General features: G+C 45.6%; 1 protein-coding gene across 1 annotated transcript in view; it reads right to left on the bottom strand.

Moving 5' to 3' along the window:
- Positions 1 to 201: 201 nt before the first annotated feature.
- Positions 202 to 17,364, bottom strand: part of CIB4 (calcium and integrin binding family member 4) — a 68,512-nt gene continuing 51,349 nt past the window's right edge. Inside the window, exons 7-10 of the mRNA XM_055539145.1 lie at positions 9,300 to 9,441; positions 2,676 to 2,785; positions 1,735 to 1,823; positions 202 to 358 (exon numbers count right to left, since the gene is read on the bottom strand). Coding sequence (XP_055395120.1) covers positions 328 to 358; positions 1,735 to 1,823; positions 2,676 to 2,785; positions 9,300 to 9,441 — 372 coding nt within the window. The 3' untranslated portion in view covers positions 202 to 327. The remainder of the gene's footprint in view (positions 359 to 1,734; positions 1,824 to 2,675; positions 2,786 to 9,299; positions 9,442 to 17,364) is intronic.

The following is a 17,364-nucleotide window of genomic DNA, read 5'->3' as shown; positions in this document are numbered from 1 at the left end:
TCAAAAAGACTGGCCAATCTCAGTCTTGGCACATCTCAGACACTGGCAAACTTAAGCCCTGGAATGAGCAGTTCTTAATAAAAAGTTACTTCTATATGACCTTGCACTCAAAATATAATGTTCAGCTCAATTCAAAATATGATGAACTGATGGGAAAAGGGAAAAGCTTTAATTTTGCTTTATTGAATAAACAAAATTCTAGAAGTGAGGGAGGGATGGGGACAAAGTCATTCTTCTAGTCAGATTTCCTTTAGTGCCTGCAGAGGGTTGAATTCCAAGTTCCAGGGGTCCCCTTCAAGGCCATCAGAGCAGGTATTGGTGTTCACGTCAACATCCCCAGAAATGAATCCGAAAGGAGCTGAAAGAAGGAATTCCATTAGCCACCTCAAGCCTGAGGTTGAAAATCCCCTCTACTTCCTGGGTTCACACCTCTGTGTCCCTTTGTCTGAGCGATGGTCAGCTTGCAGCAATCCAAGCCACCCCAAAGCCTTCTTTAAAGCTCCTTTGAGCAGCTCCAGAATGCTAAGGCTGTCACAACCTTGTGATGCTGGAGCCAGTGGAAAGCTCAAGGCAGACAGGATTCCAGCCTCAGTTGCGTGCTGGGCTGTTATAGAAGAAGAGGATCAAGTAGGGTGGTCCAAGTGTGGACCGTCTTTCTCTAAAAGAGCCCCTGAGCAGCCATGTTGGAAGGAAGGGCCATCTCCTCCAGCCAGGTGATTGGAAGAGGGCCAGACACCTGCCTGGACTGGCCAATCAGATTGTCTGGGAATTCAGTCAGAGCCGAGGGACATTCACTGAGAGTCATTGGGAACCAAAGAGCTATAAACTTGACCGCTGTGGGGAGGCCACATTTGGTCTCATGCCTGGCAAAGCAGAGATTTCTGGTTGCATGTAAAGCAAAGACCAGAGCTTCTGAGGACAGAGGCAGAGACTCCGGGCTCCTAACCGGGTGCTCCATGAGGCCTAGCTGGTTTTGTTCATTTTTGATTGGTTAAACCATTTTGAAGGGGCATTTGTCCTTGCTGTCACCTCGGCTGATGACCAAGGGCGGAACAGGGTGCAGGAACAGCAGACACAGGCAAACATGTAGTTCAGTGCGAGAAGACTGCCCTAACCAGGCTGGTCCTCCCGACATGGGCTGCCTTCAGTGGTGGTGTACTTCCCACAGCTGGAGGGACCCAAATGAAACTGTTAAACACAGCCAATATGGAGATGGCCAATTGTCCAGAAGTGTCTGGAGCAGATATGACCCTTATGGGCCCTTTCCACCTGAGTTCTTCTGACCTCCATCACTGGCATAGTCACTGTCTGCCCCACCCCCACCCAGGTTTGGTGCCAGTCCCCAGCTCCTAGTGGCCACTGGAGATTGTAGTGGGAGGGGAGCAGGACTAACAGTGGCAAAGGGGACTCCCAGGTCAGTCCTGCAGCCCAGTGGGCTTTGCGTTGGCTGGAGATGGACAGCACCTGAAGTCTGGACCACCCGCATCGCTTGCAATGCCTGAACTGCAATCTCCGCTTTGCCTTTTGAAACCCCATGCCCTGTCTCTTTCCAGGTTACCTCATTTCTCAGAAGTTCCAGTATTGCTGATTCTGAAAGAATCTGCAAAGTGCCCTGGAAACTCATGACCTCATTGGGAAGACTGAGGTGCTCTGCTGTCTCAGGGAGACTGGGGGCAGGGAGCTTCCTGTCCCCCCGACTAGGCTGGGCACCCCCCCCACTCCAGAACACCTTACTTCATGAAATCTGGAGATTTGGCCATCGCGTGTTCAAACTCTGAGAAAGACAGCATATTGTCGTTGTCCAGATCGGACTCATTCAGGACCTGGACAGGGGCGCAAAAGGAGCCAGAATGCAGAGTATCAGAAAGTGAGATGGGGGTGCAGGGCTGGGGCGCAGGGACCACATGCTGAGTGTTACCACAAGCCAGGCTCTCTGCCCGGTGCTTAGCATCCCTAGAGTCCCCTGGGGGCAGGTTCTCCGCTCCCTGCCCCCACTCCCACCCCCAGTCCTTCCCCAGACAAGGACACAGAGGTGCAGAGAGATGAGGTTATGTGCAGTGCTGTCTGGGACCTTGTGGGCTGAGCTCATCTTGGGCAAGAGTCCTCTTGGTGTCTCCAGCACAAACTTGGCAGTGAGAACGGATGTGGGGGTGATGGACAGGGTGACATCCCCCACCCGCTCCTGTCACCCAGTCACAGGCAGGGGCACTGCCCTGCGAGGTGCACAGCCAGGGTGGGATGCAGCCAGGAGCCCTCGTGGTTTTATTTTTGCTCCTAGTTCCCATCCAGACCAGAGTTCTCGTGCTCTTAGGACAGATGGGCCCAGGGCTGTCTTCGTGTCCTTTGGACGGTCACTTGAGGCCATCTGGGCATTGTGTGGTGCTCTTATAGTGTGGGGAAGGGGACATTGTGACGTGTCCATCTGAGGCTGTGCTGCTGTTGGCCCACCTGCCTGCAGTGGCTACAATGTTGGTGGGAGGGCCCCTTGGATGGGGGGCTTGGGCTACTGCTCTGGGGACCCAGGAAGGGAGGCATGATCCTGGAGAAAGGACAGAAACTGGGGGTAGTTTTTTCTAGCAAGTGTGCATCCACCAGAGCCCCTCATTCGTCTGCCATCAAGAGGCTTCCGGTGATGGCCAGACCCACCGCCCCGCCCCGCAGCCCTGGGCACACACATGGCTGGTGAGGTCGGTCAGCAGGTCTTCTGACATGTCGTCACTGTTGAGCAGCCGGAGGATGATTCTCTGCAAGTCCTCCTCGTCAATGAAGCCATTCTCATTAAAATCTGTCAAGAGGAGGCGGGGCCTCAGAGGAAGGGAGTCCTGGGGCCTGGGCACTGACTGGAACCTGCAGGCTCCCACCAGCCTCTGGGAGGCCCCGAGGAGCCCAACTCTGCCAGGTGGGCCTAGAACCTGAGACTCAGGGGGACCTGGAGTAGGCCTAAGTGTGGGGAGTTGCAGCAGCAGAAGGCAGGTTCAATTCAACATGATGACCGTTGAATATGAAACACACCAACCTTAGGAACTGTGTAATATCCCACATTGAAGAATGACAGCTAGAGCTAACTTGGGCCCAGAGTGGAGGAATGAGTTTGCTGGTGCCACGGGGACCCTTTGGGGGTAGAGCCAAGACCTTGGTCTCTGTTCTCCAAAGAAGGGTGTGGACATAAAGGTCCAGTTGAGCACCTCACTCTTTAGGCAGGTGGCTCTCCCCTGCTGAATGGTAATCAGCCACGGGGACTGGACACTAAAACCCATGATGTTCATCTAAGCGCTCCCTACATGGCTCCGCTGTGACACACCATGGGCGATGGATCAGAGCCAGTGGGGGAGAGGCAGAGGGGCTTGGGAGGGGCCAGCGTCAGGACTGGAGGGAGTGGGGCCCCGCAGTGACCTTGCGCTGCGGGCGAGAAGCCCTGCAGCCTCTCCTGAGAGCCTTCCTCCCACCCCCCGCAGTGTTTCCAGGGGTCCTGCTGGCCTAGTTCCCATATGCAGAGACTGCAGCAAAGCAACATGGCTTTGATCCCAAGCCATCTGAAAAGAGAATAATTTGCTGGAGTAAAGTGTAGTCCTGGAAAGTTCTCCTCCTTTGGGGGTGCCAGGGCAGAACAGCCTGGGTAAGGGTTGAGGGCTGGTAGCTCTGGGCTACCTGGCAGCCCATGTGGCCTCAGAAGCCTCATGACCCATGTTCTTGGCCACTTTGGGGAGAGAGGAAGGCTCTTCTTGCTGTTTCCCAGCAAAGAGGGAGATGAGCGAGTTGATGGGCTCAGCTTTCAGGTGTCCCCCAAACTCTCTGACCGTCATCATCCCGATCTGTCATGTTACTCCTCGCAATTTACAAAGTACTTTCACAAGATTAGCTCATTTGAGTGAGTGAGGTAAGGCAGGCCCTCACCACCATTCCCACGGGAACTGAGGTTGCCTCCCTCACCGCTCCCAGCCACTAGCATCCCCATGTCAGATGCTGGGAAGATCAGACACTGGTGCTATGGCACCTGTCTAAGGGTAATTCACAGCTGGTGGGAGCTGTGCTGACCCGAGCAGAAAAGCAGTGCTGGGATGCTGGTCTCTGACAGGTAGAAAGTCTCCCCAGAGACGCTGAGAGAAGAGGATGGATCAGGTGGAGGCCAGGACAGTCCCTCAGAGCAGAGACTGGAGGCCAGGAGGTATGTCCTGGGTAAGTGTGGCTGGCCGGCTGGACTTGACTGACAGCCATTTGCCCTTTCCTTCTTCCTAACAGAATTCAATTCATGTTTATGTCCAGCTTAAAATACACAGCCTTCTAGTCCCCCTTGGGGCTATGTGTGACCATGTAACAGTTCTGGCCAATGAAGTTATAGCTAAAGTTTGCTGGGTGGAGCTTCCAAGAAAGTTTGTTAAAGAAGAGTAGATGTCGTCGGTGTGTTTCAATGTCCCTTTTGTCCTTATCCCCTCTCCCATCTCTTTTTCTCCCTGACTGGGATGACGAGATACCTGTAGGCACAGAATACATTGACTCTGAGGACGGCACTCCCATTAAAGATGGGAGATTAGGAGGCTTGAAGGAGCCCGGGCCCTTGATTGCCTCCTGGAGCCATTACCTCAGCTCTGGACTGCCTGAATCCAGGATTTCTTTTTTTTCCAAACAAGGATGCTCTTACAAGTAACTGAATGCAGTCCTAACTAATATAGTAGGTCAGAGCAGTAGTAACTCTTCAGCACTTTTTTTTTTTTTCCTGCTGCACTTTAGAATCCTGCAGGGCGCTTTCAAAAAGCGTGCCAACCAGGGCATACCCAACACCATCACATCAAGTCTCTGCACCTGGGGCCCAAGGGTAGGTCTTGAAAACTCCTTGGGTAATTCCAATGTCGTCCATGCTATAGTCATGAGATCACAAAGTTGGACATGACTCAGCGACTGAACAACAGCAATTCCAGTATTGGCAGCGATGGAAAATCAGTGGGTTAGAGCCATGCTTCTGAAACTTTCAGGCGCAGTGGAATCATCTGGGAGTCTTGTTCAAAGGTAGATTCTGATTCAGTAAGTGGAGACTGAGGCTTGAGATTCTACATTTCGAGCAAGTTCTCTGGCACTGATGCTGCTGCTGGTATCTAGGCCACAACTGGTATAATGAGGGGTTAGAACATTGAGTTAGGTCTTCAGACTGGCTAAGGATGATTGCTGAGGCCATCACATCATCATCCTCTCTTCTCTTTTCTTTCCCTTCTTTTTAGTCCTCCTCTTCTTCCTTCATTCCTACCACTACCACCTCAATTTATAGAGCAGCCGTCACGGGCCAGGCACCAGGCTCAGAGATTCACACGTCCTATCTTCAATCCTGCTGACAGCTCTGTAAGGTAGCAAATCTTCTGAGCCCGAAGAGAATTCAGATTTGCCTGAGTCTAGCTGATGAAGCCTTGGAGTTTACGAGTCCCGAGGCATCCATTTGCACCACTGATTTGCATGAAGGCTCTGTGCTTTTTGCTTTCGCACTGGAGCTCAAAAAGGAAGGAAACTGTTCGAGGAGGGTAGAGGGGAGAAGATACAAGGACAGTGTAGGGGCCTGGAGTGTCTGCTTCTCGATGTGACCTGAGGACACTGCGTGACCTCTCAGGAAGGAGGACCTTCCCCCCATTCTTGAGCTGAAGATGTTTGAGCTCCCATGTCTAGAGGTTACTCATCTAGTTCCCTGCAGGTTTGGTGGTTTTGTTTGTTTAGCTCTAGAAACAATGGAAAGACAGCTGAGACAGATATCTTTTGGAACATCTGCCCAGCCTACCCTACCATCTCTGAGCAGCATCTCAACTCCCAGTGATTGGCCTCAGAAGCCGCCTTTGTTTATGTGACTCTGCTTCTTCTTGGTTGTGGATGACTGGACAAGCTTGGTCACCTAACCCAAGGGCAGCTGGATCTCTGGTTTCGAGGAGCCAATAAGCATCTCCTGAGAAAATGGAAATGAGAGACAGAGATGCTTGTGGCCCATCAGTCAGAGTGAAGCCCATAGGTCACGTGAAGGCTGGGGTAATCATCTTTGGTCCATAGGCACAGAGGCATAAAAATTGGATCTGCAGAAGGAGAAGGTGCACAGAGAGAAGCAGAGATAAGAGACTAGGCAGGCAGAGAGAAAAAAGGAGAAAGGAGCTGCCTGGCTTCCTGAGCACTGTCCAGCTGCATTTGAGGCCCTCGGGAAGCCTGCTTCACTTCTGACATGGATTCCACACTGCTTAAGGTGGACAAACTCTAGTGCCTTCCTTCCCTCATGATCTGCTCTTCTTGGTGTTCATGCTTTTGTCTAATCGACACACCCATCTAGTGTGTGTGGGGACTTACATCTAAGCAGCAGGATTTGGCAACAGATGAGATGTCGATAATATAATATGTTGTATTGCCAGCAGTCTGGCCCAAGAGACTCCCTAGCTGTCCTGGAAGAAGCAGCTGGCCATGTTGGGAGGCCCATGTGACTAGGAGCATAGATCACCCTCTGGAAACTGAAGGTAGTATGCAGGCGGTAGCCAACAAAAGGCCAGGGCTCTAAATTCTATTGTTGTTGTTGTTCAGTCACTCAGTCATGCCCATGAATTCTGCCAACAACTGGAGTGAACTTGTAAGTGGGTTCCTCCCCTCTCATTCTTCAGGTGAGATTGCAGCCCAGCCAAAACCTTGATTGCAATCTTGTGAAACCCTAAGTTGAGGACCCAACCAAGCTGTGCCCAGACTTGTGAGATTATAAGTATGTGAGATTATAAGTATGTTTCATCTAAAGCCATTAAGTTTATGGTAACTTATTACACAGCAGTGGAAAACTGATACACTGCTGCTCTTCCTCGGTTGCCTTTTACACAGGTAACTTCATGTTACTTGCACAGGTAAGACGAGAGCCCCTAGTCTGGGTCAGCATTTTCCACCCGGAAGAGCTGGCCCATCCAGAAGAGTACTAACAGGAGATGGAAGAGGCTAGAGACAGCACAGCAAGTGCTCTGTGGTGGAAGGCCCGACGAAACTATCACAGCTCATGAACTAGAATGCTGTGGATAGCCTGGAAATCCCTGGGGACTCCCAGCAGTACTTGGGGTGAGGAAGGAGGAATAATACTGAATGGACTATTAAGCCAACTGAATTTGGGTCTATGATTTCATTTGTACTTACCCTGCTTAAAGTTCACTGTAAATTTGTGTCTCATCAAATTTAGAACATTTGAGGCCATTATTTCTTCAGATATCTTTTCTGCCCTGTTTATTCTCTCCTCTCCTTCTGAGATGTCAGTTGGATATTTGTTAGACCTTCCTATTGTCCTACATGTCCTTCAGGATCTTTCTCTTTATTCTCATCATATTTTTCCTCTCTGTTCTTCAGATTAGATTATATTCTATTGATCAGTCTCCAGGTTTACTGACTCTCTCATCTTGAGTCTCCTGCTGCTGCTGCTGCTGTTGCTAAGTCACTTCAGTTGTGTCTGACTCTGTGCGACCCCATTGACGGCAGCCCAACAGGCTCCCCCATCCCTGGGATTCTCTAGGCAATAATATTGGAGTGGGCTTGATTCTCCTGCTAAGCTCAAATGGTAGATTTTTATTTCAGATATTTTATTTTTGAGTTCTGTGTTTTCCATTTGATCCTTATAGTTTCTATTTTTCTACTGAGAATTTCTATCTTTTCATTCATTAGGAGCCCATTTTCTTTTATATCATTGGGCATAATTCTAATAATTGTTTGAAGATACTTATCAGCTAATTCCAACATCTGGGTCATATCAGAGTCAGTCCTCATTCTTGGGAATGCATCATTTTTTGTTTAAAAAATAATAAAATACTGAATAATTTTATTGTATCTTAGACATTATAAATGTTTTATGTAGAAACTGTGGATTCTGTTATATTCTTCCAAACAGTGATGAATTTTCTATTCTAGTGGACAATCCCTCTCACTCAGGGACCTTGTAAAATGCAATGGCAGCTCAATTCTCCGTTCAGTTCTTTCATCCTTACCTGAGTTGCTTTGAGTTCACCCTGGTATCTGTGGTTTAGAGGTCAGAATGAGATTTGGCTCCTTCTGGCTTTCTTTCATGGACTCTCCCTTCTTTTCACTTTTGAGGGGAAAGGTGTCCCAAACTCTCTGATTTTTCAAGTCAGAAAGAGATCAGGGTTTCTATTAGTCCTGTATGAGGCCACTTACTGAAGCTCACCTTCAGGCTGGAAAAGTACAAAACTAAAAGTTGGGGGAGGGGGGTGGAAAGCCGTTCAGTACCATTTCCTTTTTTCAAGTGTTAAATCTATGCTTTCCGTGGCTATGCAGTGCCTTGAGGTAGTTGATTTTTACATTTTGTTTAGAGTTTATAGTTGCTTTCTGCAGAAGAGACAGTATGATAGGAGCTTACTCAGCTTGTCTCTGTAGGGCAACTTATGATTTCCTATGCGTTTACTGGATACTAAGCCTGAAGACATATCAAATACAAAAATATCATTAAGCCCCTTTTACATGAGAGATGAGACACTGAGACTTCATAGGTCCCTCTGGCTTAAATCCCCTTCACTCCATTCTATCCAAGTCCGCTTGGCTGAGGCAGGAATAAGATGGCGTCCACCATGTGGGGACTGGGTGGGAGGAGCTGGCAGAAAAGGAAGACAGGCGAGATGACAAACTACACAAGCCTAAATGTACGAGTCCTTTGGCCCAAGGGGTTGTCAAGATGAGCTTGAAGCCTTGCACGTGATCTGTTTGAAGGCTTTGTTTCTTTCCTTTTGGTTCCTTTTGGGAATTTCCGGGACCCCAGATGTGCTAGGGGTTCATGACGTTGAAGAGCAGAACTTCAGCAGAGCTTTGTGGCTCCCTGACAAGATCAGAGGCATAAAGTGTCATGGGACCTCAGAGATGTCCCTTAAAGATGTCCCTTAAAGATGAGGAAACCGAGGCTCTAAAAAGTAAACCGATTTGCCCAAGATTTCTCAGCTATTTAGTGTCTGAGCTAGTTTCAGTGTTTTAAATCTCTTAACTTTTACAGAACAAGCATAACCCCTTCATGCCCATATATAGTCCTCTCTTTCTCTTTCTGGCCTGCCCATGCTGCTATATGGAAAATCAGCACCAGTGACTCCATTTGCCTCTCTCTGGTGACATGGGAGGGAAGTCATCAATCCATTAGAGCTGGACTTCTCAACCATTTAAAAAAACAAAGATCTACAGCACTTGAGAAGTATAATACCCCTCATACTCAAGTAATCCCCAACGAACAGCATCAGACCAATGCATTGATGCTGATGGATTCCAGATGTGGTATTTACTCTATGGCCCTTGTCCCACCACTCACTCCCCACAGCACCCACCATAGATGCGGAAGGCGTACTCTATCTTCAGGCTGGGGCAGGCCTGCTCGCTGAACACAGACGCCATGCCCAGCACATCCTCAAAGGAGAACACATTGTTGTGGGAGAACACCTTGCAGATTCGGTCTCTGAAAGGGTTGACCTGTAGGTGGAGGAGGAGAAAGAGGCAGGAGGCTTGTCAGTGTCAGGTTCACGCCTCCCAGGGCCTCATTAATCTATTAGAAGCACAGTGTCCTGGGTTTGGGAAGAAAGCAAGAGCAACAACCTAAATACTGGAGTAGATGCTAGGTCAATGAGCCAGGATCATGGACATGATGGAGCGTACCCAGGATGAAGGACCACACTTAACATCACTCTCCCCACTGTTGCCTTCTCCTGCAGGTACTTCCCAAAGGCTCATTTTTTGGTTGTTATTCTTTTTTTATGTTTATTAATTTATATGTAAAATTTGGGAAACACCCCCCCCCATAATATTAAAAATGGGATAAATGTTGTTCCTGATTCACTCTCCATGTTTAACTACTATTAACATATTGATGTAGAAGTCAGACCGACCCAGGTTTCAGACCTGGCTTCACCGTTTACTAGTGATCATTTTACATAATCTTCAGAGCCTAAGATTTCTCATCCACAAGATGGGGTGGGATAATACTATACCTACTTAATAGGTCTGTTGTGAGGATTAAACAGGATAGGTTTAAAGTTTATGTGTGTGTGTGCTCAGTTGCTTCAGTCATGGCCAGTTCTTTGCAGCTTTATGGACTGTAGCCTTCCAGGCTCCTCTGTCCATGGGATTCTTCAGGCAAGAATACTGGAGTGGGTTGCCAGGCCCTCCTCCAGGAGATCTTCCTGACCCATGGATTGAACTCATGTCTCTTACATTCCTGCATTGGCATTAGGTTCTCTACCACTACCCCCACCTGGAAAACCCTAAAGTTGCATAATAAATAACACTCAACAGATGGTAGCTCTAAGTTGGTATACAACTACTACAAGATATTATTATAAGTTGGTATACAACTACTACAAGATATTATTACAAGTTGGTATACAACTGCTACAAGATATTATAATTTGTACAGCAGTTTTCATTTTTAAACCAATTAATTCTCAAATTTGAGTCCCAAATAAGGAAGTGTCATGTGATTTTAGAAACCCTGATTTCTCTAAAGTGGGCCTGGCCAGGGTCATTCATGGAGGGTTCTTCTGAGCCAGCACCACAAGATTCTAAGCCATTTCTCAACCAGCTCAGTGGCAGCTCATGAAGGCCACCTTGCTGTTCTCTCTCCAGCCCCCAGGAATGGGCTGGTGGGATGGGCTTTGGGAATGGGCAGATTTAAGGAGAGTTAAAGGCACAGAACAATCTTGGGAATATTTAAAAGCAACATATTCATCTTTGGCACTCTCCTCCTCCTGCTCTCTGTGTCTCTTATCTATCCCCACCTAGTGGGACTCCTTGGCCCACAATTGCTCAGAAATCCAGCCTCTGTCTACTCTAATCTCACCCTATTGCTGGTAGACCTTATCAGATCCCAGCTTTGCTTCTGGTGTCCCAGACTGACCCCTGATCACTCCCTTCTCATCAACCAAAATTCCATTTCCTTAGATGCATCTCAACTAAGAAAGCTATTTGATTCTGCAATTTCACACAGCAGTTTCTCCATCTTCCAAAGTTCTGATTAGTGGAAACAAACCTTTAGTTGATTTTTCTAGTCCCCTTTGTCTGATAAGGTATCTCTGCAAGGCTCTAGGCCTCTTGCAAAAGGAGTAGTTCCACAGCACACACACCCTATCGGCTCCCTCACTGGACCCCAGCCCCAGCCTCTCTGGGCCCATGACCTTGTCTATCACTCCTCAGAGCTGCCCTAGCTTCAGCCAGCGCTTTGCTCTCTAGTTTTAATGTCTCCACTTTGGAGACATTCATCATGAATATTTCTGTTTTGTTTCTTTTGAACTCAGCTACAATATGAAAGTCTATGGTTTAATTCTATTTGGTGTATACACTTGAGATGGGAGAGATGACATTCTGAGTCATTTCCCATGACTGTGTAGATCTCTAGCCTTAATGAGCATACTGGTTATCTGAGGTCTTTCTTGAATACATGAATTGTAACTCCTGCCCTCAGAGATCCTGTTTTAGAAGATCTGAGGCACAGCCCAGCATAATGGATTGAATTGCATCTCCTCCAAATTTTATATGACCCTGAATAGCTCAGAATGTGACCTCATTTGGAAATATGGCCATTGCAGACGTGGTTAGTTAAGGGCATATTAGGTCTAGGGTGGGCCCCAGACCTAACATGAATGGTGTTTTTATAAAATGGGAAATCTGGACACAGAGACACTTAGTCAGGGAGAACATCACATAAAGATGAAGGCCGAGATCTGGGTGACACAGGCACAAGACAAGGAATGCCAAATATTGCCAGAAAACTTCTGCAAGCTAGGAGAGAGGGTTGGAAAAGATTCTTCCTCCCAGCTCTCAAAAGCAACCAAGCTTGCAGACACCTTGATCCTCAGGCTTCCAGCCTCCAGAAAGTGAGACAACACATTTCTGTCTAATCTACATAGCTGTGATACTTTGTGATGGCAGCCTTAGTAAACCAATACATTGAGAAATCTGCATTGTAAATAAGATTTTCAATCGACAGAATTAATCTCATATATATATACATAAATTTGTTTCAGGAGTGGCCAGAGTCCAGGTGAATCTGGACTGTGCTGCTAGGTCTTCCAAACTAGCTCCTGTTTGCTCTGTCCATTCACTTCCATGCTCCCTAGAAAGCTTGGTTTGCCTGCCTCAAATGGATCCTGATAAGAGCTATCTAGTGTGATGTATTCCAGGTCGCATGCATGTAGCTAAGTGGCTTTACAGATTACTTTGCCAAATTGTAACTAAATTTACTCTCACAAATGGATAGGTGGCTTAACAAGATTCCTGCAAGGAAACCACAATTGAAGATAATGCTTACAATGCAAATGCAAGTGAACAAGAAAATGTCAGGGCAGATACCTCTTATACTTAAAATGCGAGTTCTTCTCTATGAGGTAGAAACAATGAGAATACAATCAGATGTAATGGGAAGTCCCATCTCCCGTTCTGTTCTCCTGCACTCAGATCAATAAGCTCACTGCCTAAGCATCTATCCAACGTGGAATGAGATACCAACCCTTCCCTGGGGGTTGCCCCTACTACTTGGCCTTACTGGGAGTGATGGGGATTGTTGTTGTTCAGTCACTCAGTTGTGTCCAACTCTTTGAGACCCCGTGAGCTACAGTACGCCAGGCTTCCCTGTCCTTCACCATCTCCTGGAGCTTGCTCAGACACAAGTCCAATGAGTCAGTGATGCCATCCAACCATCTCTGGTGTCCTCTTCTCCTCCTGCCCCCAATCTTTTCCAGCATCAGGATCTTTTCTAATGAGTCAGCTCTTCACATGAGGTGGCCAAAGTATTGGAGCTTCAGCTTCAGCATCAGTCTTTCCAATGAATATTCAGGGTTGATTTCCTTTAGGATGGACTGGTTGGATCTCCTTGCAGTCCAAGGGACTCTCAAGAGTCTTCTCTAACACCACAGTTCAAAAGCATCAGTTCTTCGACACTCAGCCTTCTTTATGGTCCAACTCTCACACCCATATGTGACTTCTGGGAAAAGCATAGCTTTGACTAGATGGACCTTTGTTGACAAAGTAATGTTTTAGCTTTTCAATATGCTGTCTAGGTTTGTCATAGCTTTTCTTCCAAGGAACAAGCGTCTTCTAATTTCATAGTTGCAATCACCATCTGCAGTGATTTTGGAATCCAAGAAAATAAAGTCTGTTACTGTTTCCATTGTTTCCCCATCTATTTGCCATGAAGTGATGGGACTGGATGCCATGATCTTAGTTTTTTGAATGTTGAGTTTTAAGCCAGCTTTTTCACCCTCCTCTTTCACCTTCATCAAGAGGCTCTTTAGTTTCTCTTTGCTTTCTGCTCTAAGGGTGATGTCATCTGCATATCTGACATTATTGATATTTCTCCTGGCAATCCTGATTTCACATGTGCTTCATCCAGCCCAGCATTTCGCGTTATGTGCTCTGCATATAAGTTAAATAAACAGGGTGACCAGTGAACCAGTTCATTGTTCCATGTCTGGTTCTGTTGCTTCTTGACCTGCTTACAGGTTTCTCAGGAGGCAAGTAAGGTGGTCTGGTATTCCCATCTCTTTAAGAATTTTCCACAGCTTGTTTAGCATAGTCAATGGAGCAGAAGTAGATGTTTTTTCTGGAATTACTGGGCGTGATGGGGGAGGAAGAATAATTGCCAGGAAGTCAATTCATTCCCCCTTAGACCCGTATCACATGACTATTATCCACCTACACACACACACCCACCCCCGACACACACACACCTTGTCTCGTAGAGATTGGGAAGCTGGCTGTTGGTGTGGTACCTGCTGGTAGCAAGAATAGTACTTGAACACAATATGATGACCACAGATTCTATTGGAAGATGCAGAGAAAATTTTGCTGAAGGTGCACAGAAATATGCATTAGAACAAATTTCACAAAATGTATTAAATAGTTGAAGAAAATGCGGCTGTTTCTAACATGGTGTTCCTAGATTCTGTTTCAATAATGAAACACATGAGGAACCACATTTCTGTGAGCCACTAAAGGGAAGAGGCAATGTGTACTGAACAGTACATTACTTCCTTAATAAAGACATCATTTATGAGAAAATTTGTCTGAGTGTAATCACTGATAGAGTGGCTGCTTCCTGATGAAAATGGATTCTGGGTAGGGGTGCAAGGATGTTGATACATGTGAAACTACTCCCCGCAGAATTTCCTTCAGGCTACTGTAGTCAAGAGCTCAAATCCAGATATATACAAGTGCTGTGGGATGCATTGGTGTGATCAGTTTTTTTTTTAATATAGTAAAACTTATAAAATGATTTATAATCAGAAGGAAAATGACTATGAAAATCTTTTGAACCACCCAGAGGCTTGTTGGTTATCTTCTGGCAGTGCACTTAAAAGAGTCATCAGAGTTAAAGAGGATGTATTCTTGTACAAAAAGACAAGAGTTGGAAATTCGGTGAGCCTTTTCTGAGGACAAGTGGCTGTTGCAGTTTGCTGCCTCAGAGATATCCACCAAAATATGAACTCAAATTCTTCTCACTCTTCAAGGTAAAGGATGACTTTTTATAATATTGAGTGAGAAAGTGTTTGATTTTCCAAACACTTCAAACCCATGCTTTGAAGAGAATGCCTGAGATTTTTGAAAATGAGATTTTTGTTGTTGACAACCTGTCATCTCCTGTGATCACCTATAAAGATGCTTCTATCTGCATATCTGAAAATATTAGAAACTTATTTTTCTAATCTGTTTGAAAGTAGTCCAGGTAAAGAGTGGATATTCAGTCCATTTGTTAAAAATCTAACAAGTGTATATACAATATGCAATGCTTGCCAATTAGCTTATAAGAGCCGCTGACTCATGTAACGGAAGATGGGCATCAACCAGCTTAATTTCAATCAAAAGTCTTTAATTGGTGGTTGGGGTTGAAAATGAGTACCATAATTTAATGTAGCTAGTGATACATCCTTTTCTTTGGATCAACTACTTTAGCCATTAAAAACAAACCCAGCTAAACCAGACTCCTAAATGGCTCTCTGTCTCAAAGTGTTAAAGCAAGATTCCAAAGAGAAATGAAACATATTCAATTGCTTCTCTGACACTGTTATTAATTAGAAGCAAACAATAAAATTGTGAAAGGAGGAAATTTTGTTATGTAAAGTAAAGGAGAATTTATTTTAAAAATTTTTATGTAGGGAATTCCCTGGTGGTCCAGAGGTTAAGATTCTACGTCCAATGCCCAGGGTTTGGGTTCAGTCCCTGGTTGGAACGCCCACAAGCAGTGTGGTACAGACAAAAAAAAAAAATATATATATATATATATATATATATTTCACATATTTAACTTTTAATTTTGCACGTTTATTTCATAACATTTAGTACTGTAGTAAAGGCATAAGGTTTATAAGTGAATATATGCCTATTATGGGTACGTACTCCATTTTATTTTATTGCTGAGGGTGCATGATCAAAAATGTCTGGAGATCTCTGATCTAGATTAACCCCCTCATAATCACAAATGTGGAAATGAGGCCCTGAAGGGGAAGCGGGGAATGGGGAGAGCAACTTTCCCAAGGTCATTCAGCCAACAAGCCCAGCCTAGGATCTTCTGAGTCTGCCTGGTACTGTTCCTGCCACGGTGGCCTGTGCCACATAACTATCAAACAGAATGGTGGCAATGAGGCCAAGCATGACCTGAAAAAGTTTTTTTTTTTTTACAAGAAGTGCAAAAATGGAGATGAGATTGGAGTCAAAAAAGTGGCCCCCAGTCTCTGAGAGCTCTAAAGCAATAGGAGCAAACGCTACAGAAAAGAGAACCCCTGGGGGTTGGAAGGAGGCAGCAATGGGCCATCAGGCTGGGGAATGGTGAAAGAAACAGAGCAAGGAGCAGAGCAGGTGCTAGTCTCAGGGCTAGACCTAGGTCACCAGAGCTGTGTCTGGGCCCTGGAAGCCAGGCACTGGTATAGCTCTAAACTGGTATAGTTCTCTGTGAGGTCCAGGGCCACCTTCCAGGAGAGTGTCCCAAGCCTGTCTATGGTCCAGAAGGGCAGCTTCCCTCCCCCCAGGTTCCCTTCCACAACACTCTCCAAAGGGAGTTCCCACGACACAGACTGCCCATGACAAAGTGTCCTTGGCACACATGCAGCTCCCTGCAGAGGGTTGCTGATGGTGCTGCAGGGAGAGTTCTAAAGGCCCAGGGGAAGCTGCCTCCATGCCTCTCTCATCTCTCCACCCTGAGCCAAGAGCCAACTCAGCCAGAGTCCTCAGGTCTGGCCCAGCCCAGCCAGTAGCAGACAGAAGAACAGCTGGAAAAACACAGGAGAGGGAGCATGGCTCATTAATGAGCTCAGTTCCAGTTTACTGTATTCTAGATTTTTGTTGCTCTTACTTTAACAATCTAAAATCTGAACTAATAAAATTTGGGACCCATCCAGAGAGTTATTATCTGCATAAAATTTCACACTCATTTAGCAGTCTTCAATCCTCCAAGGGAAGAAGATGACAATTGACAAAGTAATGCTTCCATTTCAAGAATAACATATACCCTAGTGTGAAGGTGTTCTGAACAAGGGAATATAAACATGTCAATGTAGAAATTTATACAGGTAATGGTAGTACAGTCTCTATCCAGGCATGACAAAACTAAAGAAGGTGAAAATAAACTCCAAACGCTGAGGATTTTTTTGGAAACAGAAACTACAGTTTGTAAATAAAAAGATTTCAGTCCCTGCCAAAAAACTAAGGTTTTTTTTTTTGTTTGTTTTGTTTTTAATAAAAGCTCTTCTCAAAGCTATTGAACAAGAGATTTGATTTGAAGATGAAAGTCAGAGGGAAAATATTTGGACTTAGCTTAAAAATATCTCCTCACCATTCCTCCAGCTAGCACATAGTCAAGAAGAGCTTTTTGCAGTTGCTGGAAAAAAATTCACACAAAAATACACTAGTGACTCAATATTGACATCATTGACACAGTTTGATTCTTCAGATCTCATTTTTTTTTTAAAAAAGATCAAACAGCATTATTTCGTTTGATATTTTCATTACTAATTAATCTTTCTTAATTTTTACTGTGGTTTTTTTTTTAAATAATGCTTTATTTTTTGCTCATTTGTCTGCTGCCAACTCTTTTAAAAATGATAAATCATATCATTTTCAAGTGATATGTTCATCTGAAATGTTCCTATGTTCGTAAATCAAATGTTCATATTTTTAAAATTTTAAACAGATGTAAAGCATCTGGCAAGGAGAAGCATGGATGGAGGTGTCTGTACAAGAAGCCAGCCCCTCCTAGACCTTGAGTGGAGCCCTTAGGTTACTGGAGCAGACTCTCACTGAGAGAAGCACTGCCTGAAAGATGACTCATCATTGTGCAAGACTAGGTGAGCAGACCCTGTGTCCTGGGAGAAGTGTGTAGCAAAATCTTTTGTATGTTAGAGGCTTTAAAAA

This window comes from Bubalus kerabau, chromosome 11 (assembly GCF_029407905.1).
Source record: "Bubalus kerabau isolate K-KA32 ecotype Philippines breed swamp buffalo chromosome 11, PCC_UOA_SB_1v2, whole genome shotgun sequence".
Taxonomy (NCBI): Eukaryota; Metazoa; Chordata; class Mammalia; order Artiodactyla; family Bovidae; genus Bubalus; species Bubalus kerabau.
This window is presented reverse-complemented; position numbering and strand designations above follow the sequence as displayed.